The 18546-nt window shown below is 36.4% G+C and overlaps 1 protein-coding gene across 1 annotated transcript; it reads left to right on the top strand.

Annotated features, from left to right (window-relative positions):
- The first annotated feature begins 8375 nt into the window (after positions 1-8375).
- Positions 8376-17564, top strand: TPLATE (ARM repeat superfamily protein). Its single transcript, XM_085729727.1, has 7 exons — positions 8376-9599; positions 10197-10793; positions 11705-12066; positions 12407-12710; positions 13160-13282; positions 15731-16186; positions 16766-17564. The coding sequence occupies exons 1-7, from the start codon at positions 8472-8474 to the stop codon at positions 17270-17272; spliced, it is 3477 nt and encodes a 1158-aa protein (XP_085585853.1). The 5' UTR covers positions 8376-8471; the 3' UTR covers positions 17273-17564.
- The last annotated feature ends 982 nt before the right edge of the window (positions 17565-18546 follow it).

The following is an 18546-nucleotide window of genomic DNA, read 5'->3' as shown; positions in this document are numbered from 1 at the left end:
TTTGTAGTCGCTTGCTAGGATTAGCAGTGAGCATTTGTAATCAGATATTACATTTTAGTGAACTATCCTTGGAAATGCAAGGGGGACAGGACTACTTTCGGGTTGTGGAAGAAACCTGTATAATTGCTTTGTGTCTTTCTTATCTCTCTTTCTCTCTCTCTCTCTCTCTCTCTCTCTCTCTCTCTCTCTCTCTCTCTCTCTCTCTCTATTTTATCCGTTTCAATTAGTCCTGAACATCACTTCAGAAGTAGAACTCTATCTGCTACTGATCAGTGTTTTCAGCTTAGGAGAAAACGAAGAAAAAACTAACACAATTCAACCCCCCTTCTTGTGTTTTTCTCACCTTCAAAATCCACATGTTCCGTGGAAGACTAAAACCGGAGCCAAAGCTTATTCTAGATGCAGCTGCACATGGTTCATTGATGTCATTGAGTCCTAAAGAAGCGGTAGACATCATCAACAAAATGGCACTCAATGACCGAGCAGCAAAGCACAATAGACATGGTGCACTAAGAAAGTCTGGAATTCTTGAGCTAGGAACAAGTGATGCAAATCTTGTTCAAACCAAGCTCTTGACTCAACAAATGGAAGAGATAAAGAATCAAATGAAGGAGATGCCTAAACTCGTCAAAGAACAAATACAAAGAAAACAAAGGCATCAACAAGTCCATTTTTGTGAAATGTGCTCCGGTGATCATCCAACGGGTTATTGTCCACCACAACTTGAAGAAGAAGTAAACTATGTGGGCAATCAACAAAGGTCGGGACAATTTCAAGGTCAATATCTGGGCAACTCAAATCAACAACGGTATCCGAACTACAACAACTTTCAAAGAGGAAACAACTTCAGACAACCGTGGAGGTCTACTGCCGGACCTTCAAATCAACAGCCATACAACAATAATTTTCAACAATATCCACCACAACAAGACCAAACACAAAAGCTAGAGGACACCCTCAACCAATTCATGCAACTTACAAAGGCCAATCAACAAAACAACACCGCGTCCATAAAGAATCTTGAGACGCAAATGGGACAACAAGCTCAACACTTGAGCCAAATCACTCAAATATTGGCCAATCAACAAGGAGGAACCTTTACAGCCAATACACAAAACAATCCAAAGAATGAACAATGCAAAGCTATAACAACGCAGTGCGGTAAAGTGATCGGACAAGGTATTGGTGACAACTTGGAGGTGGAAAATGAAGTAGTTGAAATCATTAAGGAAGTGAGAAGGAAGAGGAGGATGTACATAGTGATGAGGAAGATGTAAATAATAGAGGTGTAGTCGAAATCGTTGCCTTAGGTGACTTTGAAAAATGTCCCTTATATCAATACTTTAGGCGACGAGGGTTGCCAAAAGAGCGAGAAAACCGTCCCCTTAGACTATAGTTTGAAGGTGAGAAAAACACAATAAGGGGGGTTGAATTGTGTTAACTTTTTCTTCTTTTTAAATTGAGTCCAATGGTTAGAGTCTGATAGAGTTCAGAATCAAGAACAAAGTTCAGAGTCTAATGTAGCGGATAAAGTAAAGATAGAGAGATAAGAGAAAGACACAACAATTATACAGGTTCCTTCCACAGTCCGAAAGTAGTCTTGTCCCCCTTGCACTTTCAAGGAGAGTTCACTAAAATCAATATCTGATTACAAATGCTCAAGCATACAACAAGAGACTTCCAATACTCAAACACACTTGCAAGAGATTTCCTATGCTCAAGCACAAAAGCATGAGACTTCTAAACAAACACAAGTACACAGAAAAATATTTGGGGTTGAACACTTGATATACAATCAGTAATGTTCTCAATACAAATCAGATACAGACTCTTAAGACTCTATAATTTCTAAGATATGAAAGTTAAGAAATTCTAAGTGAACTTTGATGTGCAACAATTTCAGCAGAGTTTTGACACTAGTAAAATTGTTGTTGAGTCTCTTACAATCTTCGGGTCTTCACTCCTTTATATAGAGGTGTGAGAGATACGTTGATGATAGTCGTTATTGAAGCTTGATCATCACCAATGATCTATTGCTTGATTTGTTTAATGTCTTATGAGAGAACAATTTGAAATCCATTCCCTGTATAGAGAATTAACCAACATAGATACAATTGTAGCTTGTACTATTGCAGACATGAAGAGTGGAGTAGTGGAGTAGTTTGCACTATGTCCTTTTTCTGCGCTCTTCAGTGGATAGGCATCCAATGCCTTTTAATTCCTCTAAAATAGTCGTTGCTCCAGGCTTCTATTTCTTCTGCAATCATGTGTCTTCAGAATAACAAACTTTAACTAACTGCAGCTACTTTAACTTCAGAATCTGATGATCTTCAGACTCTGATGGTCTTCATACGCTTGATGATGTCAGACTCTGGTAGTCAGTTTCTTATGTAGTCTTCAGACTCTGTCTTGCAACATAAGCTTCCTTTGCTAATTCCTTTGCTCTCTTTTGTTCTTTCAGAACCAATACTTGAATTCTAAGACTTATAAATTTTTGTTTATGGTCCTGCACACTTGAACAAATATAAGCATATCCAATTGACATTTTAATACCTTGTTATCATCAAAACTAAAGGTGATAATGTTAAACACATTTTGTTCCAACATAGTTGATGCTCGCATAGGAGACGCCTGAAAAACGTCCCCTATTATCTTTGACAACGTTTTTCATAGTTCTGGCAACATTTCTCAACTGTTATTAGAGACGATAAATGTTGTAGTTTGAAACCGTTTAATTATTGTTTGATAATGCTTCAATGGCACATATTTGTAACACGTCTTTATTTTCGTCTATGCAAAAAGATAAAACAGTTTGGCAATTTGAGAAAGACATAAATTACTCAGTTCGCAGCTGTTATACCCTAATTTTGGACCTAAAAATACTAACTCATTTCTTCTTATCTTGCATTTCAAGTCATTTGATATGTCTCTGATCAATTGCATCTTTCTCTGCATTTTATTTCAATGTTAATTGCAAAATTTACATGCAAGGGTATTTTAGTCATTTCCTATGTCAAATTTCTCTCAGTCTTTTAAAATTTTGTTTGAGTCCTTTCAAGTAGTTTGAATAAGTCCTTATTTCAATTCTATGTCAAAGTCCATTTTAAATTTGCATCTGAGTCATTTTCAGTCGTTTTAGCCCTAGGGGCATTTTGGTCATTTCACACGAAATTTTGGCAGAGAGAGGTTACTTTAAAGTACCTCATTTAGGCCATTGGTTCGTTTTAGTCCGTTTTGTCAAATTTTAGTCGTTTCACTTTACGTTTAGTCAAATTACCATTTTTTATTCCAATTTTATTTTTTAGTTTTATTTTTTAGTCCAAAACTTCCAAAAAATTGCATCCAAGTCCCTTTTTTAAATTTCAAGTTTTATTTTTAAGTCTTTGGTCTATTTCAAAATTTTATTGTTTTAAGTTTTTATTTGCAGATTAGTCCTTCACATTTTTGCAGGTCAGTCCTTGAAGTTCTCAAAATTGCACAAAGGTCCTTTTGTCAAAAATCCAGCAAGTCCGAATCAGTTTCCAGGTGTCAAGTTTCTATTGGTCCAATAGTACACTTGGCAGCCTATAAAAGGCCCCCAATCATTGCAGAACCACACACTTCACGCCAACTCATCAAAAAAATCACCACAAACGCATTTCAGTTTCTCCAACTCCACCAAAACAGATCGAAATCCAGAGAAATCAAGAACAGTTTGAAGATTCAACGAATCTTCAAACCCTAACCGATTCAATTCCATTTCCAAATCACAAATTCATCACAAAATCTTTCAATTTTCACCAGATTCAACGTCACAAAGCCATCACGATCATCAGAATCATTTCAATTTCACAGGAAGCAAGAAATTAGCTAAATCACGTGCAAACCCTAAAAGTTCCCAGAGTCACTAATTGAACAAAATCGAAGTGGATTTCGTGCTTAGTTCTCAGAGATTCTTCGAAGAATCATCATCATCGAACTATGATGACTACAATTCAAGTGCAAATCCAGTAGATTCACACGATCACAGTCAGAGAAAGAGTGAGAAGAAGAAGAATCGAAAGCTTTTCCCAGGATCATCGTTCGAATCTCCAGAAAAATCCAGGTAAACCTCAAAAACCTTCTCGTTCTGTTTCAAATCTTCATCGAAGGTCCGTGAACAAAATAAACGGTGAATCAAGCGAGATAACAAGTCCTGAGACTTGTTCGTTTGAAGAAGAGTGAAAAAGATTCGAAAAAACTTGAAATCACAACCCTAACACATAAATCCGCGAAGGTTCACCGTTTATTTTGCAAAAACGAGTCCAAATCTGTTATCAGCATGGAAAATAGGCCAGTTTAGGGTTAGATTTCAAAGAAGATTGAAAAACTTGAAAACCCTAGGAACCGTAACATTTGGACGTAGATCTACGCAGATCTAGGAAGGTTTAGGAAAAATAGAGTGGATTTTTGAACTCAGGGAAGAAGGACGAACACGTTAGTGTAAAAAGTTTTCAAAATATGCAAGTATGAAGTTCCGGCACGGTGGTTCCGTCACCGGAAGTCTAACTGTCACCGGAAACTTCATCAGTGTTCGTCATTTTTCCAGAAAAACCAGAGGTAGAAGATGAAGATCATGAAGAGAGAAGTGAGAGCTTCTCTCACTAGGCAACGGCTTAGAGAGAGAAGTGGAGAGGGGAAATGAACCAGAACCGGTTCAAGGCCTTATATAGGCCAACGAACCGGTTCAACCCATGGTTCAACCCGCTCCATGCCCCAAACCGACCCATTCCTTGCAATTCTTAGGCCCAATCACCTACCTGCGTGAATCTTGCTATACACACCCCCTATTTCTTGCACGTTCTACTGGTTTCTTGCTTTTTACACCTCCCTCATGTCAAATTTTTGTGCAAAAAATTCTAAACAAATTCCTAGGTGTTCTGGATTATTTTCTTGATATATTTGTAATGTTATTATGTGCTAAATCTTGATCAAAAAATAAGTAGTATTTTCTTGTAAAATGTTTACCATTTCTTGTCAAAAATTGTGAAGTTCTTGAGCCTTAAACCTTTAAAAAATTCCTAAAAAATTCATATAGGCTTCTTGATAGTTTTGTAGCATTTTGTGATAATTTTCACATGTTAAAATTGGTTAAAAGGTGAGGTGTTAATTTTCTTGCTATTTTGTGATATTTTATGCTAAAATTGATGGAAATTTGCTTGATTCCAATCCCACTTTCTTGATGAACACTTGTGACCTATGCCATTTGATTCTATGGGGTTTTAACCACTGTTTGTGTTTAATATTGCTGCATGATTGTGAATTTTGGTAGGTTACTTAGTTTACAAGTTACTTGTGTAAATAAATAATGTAAATGTGCCTAATTTTGCTTCTAAAGTGTCAAGTTAGTCATGTTGCCTTAATTCCCATTCCAAAATCTGATTCTAAACCTTTAAAAATGTGTTGGAATGTGAGGATTATAAGTCACATGAGTCTTGCACTTTATGAGCAAATTTTAGCCATATTTGCACTCATTCTTGCCTTTATTTTGGGTTATTTTCTATGCTTTATGCTATAGTATTTCTCTTGCTTCGTTTCTTTTGATATTATCATGTGTTACTAACCATTTCATCTCATGTCTCATATTCTTCATAAGCATTCCCATTTCATTCCTTGCTTCACTTCATTTCTTGCACTATAAGTTTTGTCAAGACTTAGTATGTAAAAACTTAGGAATTTTTGTACTTTACTTTTATGCAATTTTAATTTCTTGGCAAAGAGGCCATAGAATGCATCTAGGGTATGATGTAAAGGACAATGGACTCTAATAATGTACACCGACACAAGCACCGACACATACACACACATCACTATAGTATATAGCTAGAATATGCATGTTTAGATGTATGTTTAGGATTGTATGTCTAGATGTATGTTTAGGCTTTAAACCTAGAAAAATCAATTTTCCAAACAAATGTGAACAACATCACCCAAACCATTTTCAAAATAAACCTTGGGATCAAAATCCCATTGTATTTTCCCTTTTGTTTTCTTAATCAAAAAATTCAATGAAAGTAATCATACTTAGACCATATTTTGCAAATGACTAATTCAACCCCCACTTTTTACAATCTCATGCCCTTGAGGCCTCTTTCTATTCTTCAAATTCCCATTTTCAAACCTAAAATCAACCAACAAAAAACAAAAACATTTTTGGAAGAGAACTACGGTGGATTTGATCCCTTAAACGGGTACGTAGGCAAGGAACAAAATTCCTTCAATTCAACTAAAATAAAAATCCAAAAAACATTCTTCTCCCTCCAATTCTTCACTTAGAATCCCTTTAGGTTCAATAAAACACTTTCAAAATAGCATTTAAAAATAGAGCGCGTGCGTAGAAATTAAAGACGGTTCCTATAGGATACTATAGTCGTTATGGGTGCCTAACACCTTCCCGTAGCGAAAACAACTCCCGGACCTCGATTCTCAAGGGTTTTGCTTACTTTTTCCCTTCCCAAGAAAAAATAAGATATCACCGGTTTAAAAGGTTCAAACGTAATCAATGTTTGACACCCGAAAACCAAGATAAAACAGCAGCGCCTACAAGCAACTACTTAACAACGATGGTATCGGTCAACACCAAGTAGAAGGACACTAGAAAACTATTTGGCAGGCAAAAAAGTACTTCCTAAAATAAAGAATATTTTATGAAGAGTTGGGAGAAACCGTTTATCAACGAGAGTTAGACTCCAATCACGAGGGGTGACTGCGACACTAATTGTGTTTTCTGTTACAAACCAGAAGACAATATCCACAATTTATTAATGTGAAACAAAAGCAAGAACCGTTGGCTGAAGGTAAGACTCTGCTAGAAAATCGAATATGTGTTTGTGGTTGATTCTCAACTCGCTTAGGTGTCATTCCCTATTATGCATAAATAAGAGGCATCCAAGCTCCCTTTGTTTAGCGTAAACCTTTGGAGAATTTGAAAGAATCGAAATAATAGAATTTGGAATGATTCCAACGAGAATTGTCAAACAATATTTGTGTGAGAAACCAATCTGTTTGAGAGTTGGAAAACAACGCAGGATCTAACACAGACTAGAAGAGGTACCTTTGCCCAGGAAAATAACATTTGATGGCAAAAACCCATCACCAAGAAGGTTTTATTGCAATGTGGATGCATCGTTCTCTAGCCAGTTGAACTCTATCGGTAGCAGTATTTGTATCTTGGACTATCAAGGAGCTTTTGTATAAGTCAGAACATAGTGACTCAATCCATTATTAGAAATGGATACATGGGAAGATTTGCGGCTTTTATTGACTATGGAATGGGCAAGTGACCTTCATCTGCCGAATATGAACATTATGATGGACTCAAAGCAGTGGTAGACAATATTTATGGAAAGAGCAATAACAGATCAGACCTCAATGCAATCATAAAGGATTGTCGTCATCTCTTAGCTACGGATCTTGTAACCTCCCATATTAGGTTCATAAAGAAACAAGCCAATGCACTCACATCTTAGCTAAGGCAACTTCATATACGCCTAATTTTCATATTCACCGACATTCCAACATATATCAAAACTCTTATCTTAAATGAAATGCAAGGTTTTAAAAAATCGGTCATGTAGAGGGATTCAGCCATTACAAAACGGTCATGGCAGCCATCGATAACGTTTTTGTTCGTTTTCATGGAGTGAACAAAAATCACAGGTGAAACGCTACGATCGAGACATAAGACTGTTACGGCAGGGAAAATGTCGTTACCTAAAGGATATCCGAAGAATAGTTTATATTTTATTTAAATTGCTTGATTAAAAGTTAATATAAATAATTTAAGGCTAAACTGTACCTTTTGCCCTTTAAGTTTCAAAATGTTGCAATTTTGGCCCCCTATTTAAAAAAATGGCAAAAGTGACCCCCCATGTTTAGGGAAATATGCTCTTTTGACCCTCTAACATAAGGGAAATGTGCTTTTTGACCCCTTTTCTTTAGAAAAAGTTGCAATTATGACCCCTTTTTTGGGACACGTGGCCTCTTCTCAGCAATTTTTGGACGAAGGGGGCCAAAAATGTTACTTTTTTTAATAGGGGGCCAAAATTGCAACATTTTGAAACTTGGGACAAAAAGTGCGTTTTAGCCATAATTTAAATAACATTTTGTGACTAATTCTTACGGCGACAATCATAGTTTGTATTGCAACATCCTTGACAACCGAAATCGCAAAAGCTTTAACGTTATCCTTATTTAGAACCTCATTTGGTTATTTTTCGTTGCCATTTTCTAATTTTCATTTATTTTTTTTTTGAGTGATTTTTCTAATTTTCATGAAAAAATGAAAATGGTTTAGTTTTCAAATTACAGCAAAGCTTCCAACATTACTACTACTTTTGTTAATAACAATCTTTAGTACACTTTGAACACTTCCAATTTCCAACTAAACCAGTTAATTCACCACTATGTTATAGTTCCATCCAAATCACAGATCCAACTAACTAACCAACTAAATGGACATCCTCTTCGCTCAGATCCAAGCAGACCTCCGTTCAAACGACGCCCTCCGTCAATCCGGCGCCCTTCTCCAAGCCCTCCAACAATCCGCCGCGGGTCGCGACATCGCCGTCATCGCTAAATCCGCCGTTGAAGAGATCGTCGCCGCCCCGGCCTCCGCCGTCTGCAAAAAACTCGCTTTCGACGTCATCCGCTCCACTCGCTTAACCCCAGATTTATGGGACACTGTCTGTACTGGCATCCGCAACGACTTCCATTTCCCTGATCCCGATGTAACCGCCGCCGCTGTTTCCATTCTCGCCGCTATCCCTTCTTATCGCTTAGCGAAACTCATTTCAGATTGTAATAAAGAAATCTCCGATTGTTTTGATTCTCCTAGCGATAATCTGAGATTTTCAATCACTGAAACGCTTGGGTGTGTTCTCGCACGTGATGATCTCGTGACGCTTTGTGAGAACAATGTTAATCTTCTTGATCGTGTTTCCGTTTGGTGGGGTCGGATCGGTGCGAATATGCTGGACCGATCCGACGCCGTTTCGAAAGTTGCTTTTGATTCTGTTGGGAGACTTTTTCAGGAGTTTAGTACTAAAAGGATGAGTAAGCTTGCTGGTGATAAGCTTGTTGATAGTGAAAATTCGTTAGCCATTCGGTCGAATTGGGTTTCTTCTATGGTTGATTTTGTTTGGAAGAAACGTAGGGCGTTAATGGCGAGATCGTTGATTTTGCCGGTTGAGAATTTTCGGGCTACTGTGTTTCCGGTGGTTTATTCGGTTAAAGCTGTTGCTTCCGGTGGGGTTGAGGTTATTAGGAAGCTTTCGAAGTCTTCTAGTGTAGGTGGTGGTGGTGGTGAGGTTGATGCTAATGCTGAGAAATTGGTTGGTGTTTCGGATGTGGTTACACATTTGGCTCCGTTTTTGGTTTCATCGTTGGAACCGGCGTTGATTTATGAGGTTGGAATTAATATGTTGTATTTGGCTGATGTGCCTGGAGGGAAAACGGAATGGGCATCGCAATCGACTATTGCTATTCTTACACTGTGGGATAGGCAGGAATTTGCTTCTGCTAGAGAGAGTATTGTTAGAGCTGTTGTTACCAATCTTCATCTGCTTGATCTTAATATGCAGGTGATCATGACTTTAGTCTCATTCAAATCGATTAATTGTATATTAGTTTCAATGTTACGATTGGTGATCTGTTGCTACATTATGATTTTTTTGTGTAATGTGGCTGCATCGCAAGTCGCAACCACATCTGCGATCACATCAACCATATTTGTTGTCGGAATTTTTTTTTTTTTTTTAATAATATCAAGGATAGCGATGAATTTACTATTGCCGTCAGTCCACTGTAATTACCATTTGAAACTTTGATTTGTTTATTTCTTTACCTCACCAGGCTATCATTTCCTAAATTGTGAAGGCTTATTTTGGCCTATGAATTATGAACTGTGTCAAAATTTCACTAGTTATATGAAAATATCCTTTGTGCTAGTAAGTTAAGCTTTGAACTATGTATATTTTTGGTTTCGCATCTTGATATTAGTTATTATGACATTTATGTTTTGTCATTAGTGGCTTAGTACTGTCTTGTGCTGAAACACGTTTTATTCTGTATTCTGTATCTTGTGATACTTTCGGTTTGTCTAAAAGTAGTACTGGATGTTTGATTAGACAAAAGTGATACAATAGTGCTTATTATTGTCTATAAATGACTTGTTGTAGGTTTCACTCTTCAAGAGGCTACTTTTGATGGTAAGAAACCTGAGAGCAGAATCTGATCGCATGCATGCTTTAGCTTGTATTTGTAGAACAGCTCTTTGTGTGGATCTATTTGCTAAGGAAAGTGTCCGAAGAGGTCAGAAACCTCTCGCTGGAACTGATATTGCTTCCCTTTTTGAAGATGCCAGAGTGAGTGATGATCTTAACAGCATTACAAGTAAAAGCATTTTTAGGGAGGAGTTAGTTGCTTCACTGGTGGAAAGTTGCTTTCAGCTGTCTTTGCCTTTGCCTGAACAGAAAAACTCGGGCATGGAGAGCAGGGTCATTGGAGCTTTGGCATATGGAACTGGTTATGGTGCATTAAATTGGACTGAACCTTCTTTAGAAGTGGTGGAAGTTTGTCGGCCTTGTGTTAAATGGGATTGTGATGGCCGCACCTATGCAATTGACTGCTACTTGAAGTTGCTTGTTAGGTTATGCTGCATATTTGATACTAGGGGCGGTGTAAAGAGAGTCAAAGATGGAGCTTCTCAGGACCAAATTTTGAATGAGACTAGATTGCAAAACTTGCAACGTGAACTTGTGAAGAACTTACGGGAGGTACACAAACTCTAACACCTCATATTCAGCACTGCTTCCATATAAAGATTTCTTTTTCACGATTGCATGTATGCGACCAATAGCATTCAAACGGTGCTAGTTATAATTATTGATTTTTTTTTTAATTGGTAAATATAGAGTTAAAGACCTTCAACTTTACCCTACTTAAGGTTTTTCCATTGTGGCAATTGCTATTAAGACATTTGTGTAATGCCAAGAAAACTGACAATGAAACTATGCTGGTATTATATGAATTCATTGGTGAACACTCAATTACTCACCTTCATGGTGTGCTGAATGATTTTTTACCTTTTTTGAACTTGCAAGATATTTTACGAGTCCTCTAGGACATTTTTTTATATAACCCTCAATTAAGACATCAATTATAATGCCAAAAAATTGATCATGAAATTTTGTTGTCAGTGTGCTTTATTTGTCAATCATTACTTTAGTTCAGTTACTCACCTCCATAGTATGCTAAATTAGTTTTACATTGTTTGATCAAAAATATTTTATGAGTCCTCTAGGACATCTGTGTTTTTGAATTTTGTATAGAACCTCAAGGGCAATGTTTGAATTAGCAGGTTGCTTTTCTGAGCAATTTTGTTTATTCTACAACTACATATGATATACCAAAGAAAATTTCTGTTCGTTTTTGATTGAAGAGGATAAGTTTCTTCACATAGATGGTGTAATTTAAAATAAATGTCTGTTGAAATTATGAAATTTTTTATTTCTAGCCCCTTATACATTTGTTCATTGCTTCCTTTATTTTATCACTTATACAAATCAATTTTACATGATTGGAGTTTCCTCAAACACTTAAACTTTTATACACGTGTCTTGCATACTCAGATATAGGTGTTTCCTGGACTTCAATTCTTGTATATTAATGGCTGTGAATGTAACAGGTTAATACACCAAGAATATTGGCCCGACTTATATGGGCTATTGCGGAGCACATAGATATAGAAGGATTGGATCCACTCCTAGCAGACGACCCAGATGATCCTCTTAATGTCATTATTTCAAATATTCGCAAGGTTCTTTTCAATGTTGACTCAACCGCAGATACAACAAATAGAGTTCAAGATGTACAGGCAGTTCTTATATCTGCTCAAAGATTGGGATCACGCCACCCTAGAGCTGGACAGTTACTTACTAAAGAGCTTGAAGAGTTTAGGACCAATGCTTTGGCTGATTCTGTAAGCAAGCACCAGTGCCGTTTGATATTGCAAAGAATCAAATATGCTTCAGGTCATCCTGATAGTAGGTACGAATGTTATGCAATTAATGTTTATTACTGCTGTCTATTCATATTGTCACCGGTCTTTATTTCATTCATGTGTTTCATCAGTTCACTCTTTCTTTTTTCCTTTTATGTGATAATTTTATTGAAATTCTTGTTTATTACCATTGCGAAATTTTAGCTGTAATGGTGCTGGTTGTAGAAAAGCTCCCTGTCATTTTATTCCTGCTCTAGTTCGTGCTTAATGGTCATTTCTAATGTAACAATGTTGTGTGACCTTTATTATCCAAATCATAGATTTAATTCATTATATTATAACTTATTGCAATTCTGTCTCTTATCATTATTATTACCTTTTCCCCAGGTGGGCTGGTGTTACAGCAGCCAGAGGTGATTACCCATTTAGCCATCACAAATTAACTGTTCAATTTTATGAAGCATCTGCTGCTCAGGATAGAAAGTTGGAAGGTTTGGTTCACAAAGCTATTTTAGAGCTATGGAGACCTGACCCCAGTGAACTAACCCTTTTGCTGACTAAAGGAGTTGATGCTACTTCACTTAAGGTTCCTCCTACTGCAAATACTTTAACTGGAAGCAGTGATCCTTGCTATGTTGAAGGTTATCATTTAGCAGATTCAAGTGATGGGAGGATAACTCTGCATTTAAAGGTCAAAGCCTCCTCAATTATATACTTCGTTCTCAATTTTTAGGGTTCCATATGGCATTTTAAAACATTTAGGCATTATATTTAAATATATATATATATATTTTTTTTTGTAATGGTCATTATTTTAGTGTGAATAATATTCCGGTAAAACCAAGTTTACAAACTCCAAAAAAAATTTGGTGGTAATTATTCTATTCAGGCATGCAATAGATTCCCAAATTCATATTTTCTTACATGAAATGCTGATGTTTATTACTTGTGCCTTGATTATTTTTCTATTGTCCTTTGATTGAAAAAAAAAAAAGGAAGGCATTATAGAATTGCTCAATAGTTTCAATTTTAATGGTAAGATTATGTAGATTGACAATGGACAAAGGATATTATTTATTTTATGGATAAATTATGTAGATCGACAATGTTTCTCATTTATTACAATTGAAAATGCTTCAGGTCTTAAATTTAACCGAGCTCGAACTAAATCGGGTGGATGTACGTGTTGGATTATCTGGTGCATTATATTATATGGATGGTTCTTCTCAAGCAGTGCGGCAGTTGCGTAATCTTGTTTCACAGGTTTGTTCTCCTCTTAACTGCGTATTCCATTCCCCGTTTGAGATAGCTATTTTGCATTTGCATCTACTTGGCTATTCTCTCCTTTTGTTTTACATGTCCAGAAATTTTTTACGGGTGTGTCTCTATTTCTGAGTAGTATGATGCCCATATGCTGTAGCCCTAATATTTTTGGACGTATGACAACATGGCCTAGCCCAAAGTTTTTTCCAGGCTAATCAAGCACGATGGACTACTGCGACCTCTAGACCATTTATTTAGTTGGTTTTGCTTGGAATTTACAATTGACTAAATTTTAGTTATATGTAATCACCCGCAGCTCACTGTTGTAATTAACATTAACTTGTATATGAAGGAGTGTGTTTGGGTTAGGACTTATTTGGTGAAAATAATTTAAGGATGTAGAAAAACTAATATGGTAACATGAAGAAAACAAATAACAAGAAAAAACCCAAACTGATTAGGGTAAAGGGGAAATGTTATTATTCTCTTAAATTACGGAAGTGATTGCAGGAGCGGTCTGTTTTGTGCAATGGACTTTGGACACCTATAGACTATATTTATTATTAAGTTGGATTTACTGGAAGTCTACAGCTAACGAATTCTATATTTGAAGAAGTCTAACAAAAGGGAAGGGAAGTATGTGTCATCACTGCCACTGGATTGGACAACTTGTTCATTTTTGTAGGATTTAAATTGTCCTGTATATAGATTTTTCATCTTAATTATTATGTAAATAATAGCTCCTTATATTTTGTTGGAGTTTGGAATGTGGACTTTCTTTTAAGTTCATGCATATCTTAAAAGGAAATATGCCAAATTTTTAGGCAAAAGATGTATTCAAACCTATGATAGTCTATTGCAAACCTTCAGACTAGTTTTTAGGACAGTGGGTTTGGAGTCCAAAGCAATTCCATTTCAATACCTGACAATTATTTTCTCAGCTAGGGGGTTGTAAAATGTTCTTGCACAAACTACTTAGTTTTTTGCTTTCCATTTATACTCTTTTACCTCTGCTTTTACGAACAAATTAAAACTATAAAAAGCTAGTCCAGCATAGGTTTAATGAGAGGTACTGTAGAGTGATGCATAGTAGATTGAACTGGACTAGGACATTCGGCTGGTTAGAGAAAAGAATGTGACAAGGATGTAGACAAACTGATGTGATGAATTCGAACAAATTAACATAACAAAAAAAAAACACAAACGGATATGGAAAATGATGTAAAACTCTGGCTCTTGAATTATGGAAGTTTTTGCAAAAGGTTTTCAGTAGTCATTTTTGTGACCATCAGAATGTATTTACTACCCCATCAACTGTGCTGAATGGGTTGGTCAGAGAGGAATGTGGGCAATTAGTTAGTTATGTTTTGAGAGGGTCTGTCAACGTGGAAGGAAAAGAATATAGAGAAGTGGTATCATGAGGAATGGGGAGTATAGCGGAAAACTTATGTAATCTTTTTCATTTATTAAATAATACACTTACCTTTTACTGTTATATTCTTTGGTTTCTTTCTAGGGAAACACTTGTAATCATTCTGACTTAGTAAATATAAATAATACCCTCACTTTATACAATTTTGTTCTCGGGTTCCTATTAGATTCATCAGAAGTTTACAGCCAGCTATTTAAGTTTGAAGAGGTCTTACAAATGATGGAATTAGGGATAGATCACCATTTTAAATAACATGATGCACAATAACATAAAATAAGAACCAACTCTAAAGATAATGTTACCCATCCTTGTAGTAGTAGCTCTTAACCTTTTCTTATTAAAAAAAAAAAAAAAAAACTCTTAACTTTCTATTTTTGACGATTTATATCTTCTTCTGTGTAGTCGTTTTTTCCTTACTTTTTGTAGTTCTTATACTCTAGTTGATTCTGTCCCCCACCAAACTTGGTTCTGCATGCCAATAATGAAGACAAGTTAGAAGGTTGCAAATTTGTGATATATGGATTATGTTCCTGCTTTTGTTATATCTTGTTAGAAATGTAAGAGTACCCAAGTTAATAGTGTACACTAGGAAGCCTAGACATGTATAAATAGAAGTAAGAGGAGGAAACTACGGGGTATTCAATTTACAAATTCTGTTAACTGTTTCGGTTGTAACTGCCTTGTGAAGGGGAATTCCCCTTGATCAATAATACTCACTCCACTATCTTTTCTTTTGTCTAATCTCTATCTATCTACTATAAATCTCAATCTTTATACCGCAATCTGTTCCGGACTATATAACATATCTTAGCAGCCTTTTAGGCATTACTACCTGATAAGTTGGAGTGTAGACCCTGGCAAGTTTGCTTCATTACTTCAAATTTTGTGCTAATTATTGATTTTAAATAGTTGTACTATTCAAGGTTTGCATTGTCTCGTTGTACACATTCTTTACTATTCTTCTATTTGCAATAGCTACTTGACCCATGTTCCTGGTGATGATGTTATCTTTTCAGGATCCAGTGCTGTGCAGTGTAACAGTTGGTGTTTCCCACTTTGAAAGATGTGCCCTTTGGGTTCAAGTGTTGTATTACCCATTTTATGGCAGTGGTGTTGTTGGAGACTATGAAGGTGACTATGCTGAGGAGGATCCTCAAGTCATGAGACAGAAGAGAAGCTTAAGGCCCGAATTAGGTGAACCCGTGATTTTGAGATGTCAACCTTATAAAATTCCATTGACTGAGCTACTTCTACCACACCAAATATCACCTGTCGAGTTTTTCCGACTGTGGCCCAGTTTGCCAGCTATTGTAGAATACACCGGTACATATACATATGAAGGGAGTGGCTTTCAGGCTACTGCAGCACAGCAGTATGGTGCGTCACCTTTCTTGAGTGGACTGAAATCCTTGTCTTCCAAGCCATTCCACAAAGTTTGTTCACATATTATCCGCACAGTGGCAGGGTTTCAGGTGAGAATTCACTGTCTTATCTTCTTTTCCTTTTTAATGTCTTTCTGTTTGAAATAGTTAAATAATGTTCCTGTTGTACCATTCCTGGAATTACCTAGTGTTTATCGATAAAGTGCTTATCATAAAGCACTTAAATATAAACTATTTGTATAATAAAGAGATAATGTGGCTGAACTGTATTTAGTTACAAGTTTTCATAAGCTATTAACTATAGCATGCAGAACTTATTGAAATAAGTTGAAAACAACATAGGAACATGTGATAACTCATAAGATGTATTCATAACCTCTCCCAAACTTTTACACAAGTTCTTATACCATAGAGAAGCTTTAATAAGTTCTTTAAATTTAAAATATGTAGCTGTCTTAAAATTTAGCGGTGTTACTATTCAATGTCTGTTCTCTGTTTGTTTTTACTTGTATACGTTTATATTTTTTTCCTGAAACAGTTAATATGGTACCTTAAGTTTGAGAAAATGACTCAGAAACATAGGATAATAAGCAATGGACAAAGTAGGGATTATATGCATTGCCTCATATGAATTTGCTGACCCTTTTGCTCCGTCCTATTCTGGAACAGTTGTGTTATGCTGCTAAAACTTGGCATGGTGGCTTCTTGGGGTTGATGATTTTTGGTGCAAGTGAAGTAAGTAGAAATGTGGATTTGGGTGACGAGACGACAACCATGATGTGCAAGTTTGTGGTACGAGCGTCTGATGCATCTATTACTAAGGAGATTGGGTCAGATCTTCAGGGTTGGTGTGATGACCTTACTGATGGTGGGGTGGAGTATATGCCTGAAGATGAAGTGAAATCGGCTGCTGCCGAGAGACTTCGAATATCAATGGAAAGGATAGCCTTGTTAAAGGCAGCCCAACCACGACCCAAGACTCCAAAATCCGACGACGAGGAAGATGAGGAAGAGGATAAAGAGAAAAGGAAGGACGGGGATGAAGATGAGAAAAAGAAGGGACCTTCAACACTATCCAAATTAACTGCCGAGGAAGCCGAGCATCAAGCACTTCAAGCAGCAGTACTACAAGAGTGGCATATGCTCTGCAAGGATAGGACCACTGAAGTTAACTAACTATTTTCCTTTTTTCTGTATTAATTTGTTATGTTGTGTTTTTTTTTTTTCTTCTTCTTTTGGGGCTTTGAGTGACGGACGAGTATATTCTTTGTAATCCCTCTTTTCTTATACAAATTAGATAGAAAGCAGACTTCGCCCAAGAAACTCCGGTATCTGAGTGTATTCTTTTGTATTATTCCCTTTCCAAATTTTTCAGGAAAGCGCTTTGTATATGTACTGTTGAGTGTTTGAGTGTATTCTTTGTATTATGTTTGAGCATTTGTTTGAAATGTCAATTTTTTGGTTAAAATGTACTTGTTATTAGCTTATAAAATCTCTCGTTATTGAATGCATTTTTTTATTTTATAATTTAACCTGTACGATGGTTTTATTAACATAAAAATTGATATGTATGAGGTGAGGTGTGATATATCAACTGCTTGAAAACACACATGCATGCCTGTGTGCTTATTCAGATTCCCCCACCCCCAGCCCAGATAAACTGTGGAAGCAACAATTGTACTTGTAAACTTGTCTCACATGATATCAGATACAAAGCTTTCATTGGTGGAGTGCTATTCCTAATTTAATTTGTTTAGGTTATTATAGATCGAAGTAATACTTTTTCTTGGCTTTCAATTTAAGTCACGCCTTGCTCACTTTCTTGTATTTCTTATTAATAAATCAGTCAGTTTAGTGCAACACTTTCTTGTATTTCTTACTAATAAATCAGTCAGTTTGCAATGAAGAACCTTGTCCCACATTACATCGAAGGACACCAATTTCATCATCATAACGGGACCCTGGTAGTTTGACCGAAGTTTCCTAACCCTTGTATTTCTGGTGATGAGAAACATGTTGATCATAACATGTGTAGATTCTCTTTCTAGGTTTAGATAAGATCACCGGTTAAAGATGGAAATTGCTCATCTCACTTTTGAAATTGCTCAAAAACATACCCCATCGGCAGTTAACTGTCGTTCGGCTTTCAAGCGTAGTTAACTACCATTGGGTATTTTTTAGATCGGTTCAATCAGTTAAAAATTGTGAAGCAATAGAGGAGAAGGCCGAGTCTCTCCTTGCCCAAGTTTACCTCCGACTATAGGGAACACAAGAAGGTAAATAGTTCAAGCAATTGCAGCAAATCACGATTACTTGCTCCAGCAGCAACAAGGTTAAGGCACTGAAGCAATCAAAGGAAGAAAAGGAGAGGTGGAAGGAATTTTTTGTTTTTTTTGGTGCTAACCTAATTTTGAAGTTCGGCTGGAAGGTAAGTAAAACCTGATAAACAA

The sequence above is a fragment of the Medicago sativa genome, chromosome 7, assembly GCF_051527215.1.
Source record: "Medicago sativa cultivar Bolivia chromosome 7, Bolivia_mono, whole genome shotgun sequence".
NCBI lineage: Eukaryota > Viridiplantae > Streptophyta > Magnoliopsida > Fabales > Fabaceae > Medicago > Medicago sativa.
This window is presented reverse-complemented; position numbering and strand designations above follow the sequence as displayed.

What these genes read in the sequence shown, in the direction of transcription:
- TPLATE (XM_085729727.1), top strand. Translation starts at nt 8,472, where the DNA reads ATGGACATCCTCTTCGCTCAGATCCAAGCAGACCTCCGTTCAAACGAC. An exon ending in TGCTTGATCTTAATATGCAG is followed by an intron (nt 9,600 to 10,196) that starts GTGATCATGACT and finishes GACTTGTTGTAG; the next exon opens with GTTTCACTCTTCAAGAGGCT. An exon ending in TCAGGTCATCCTGATAGTAG is followed by an intron (nt 12,067 to 12,406) that starts GTACGAATGTTA and finishes CCTTTTCCCCAG; the next exon opens with GTGGGCTGGTGTTACAGCAG.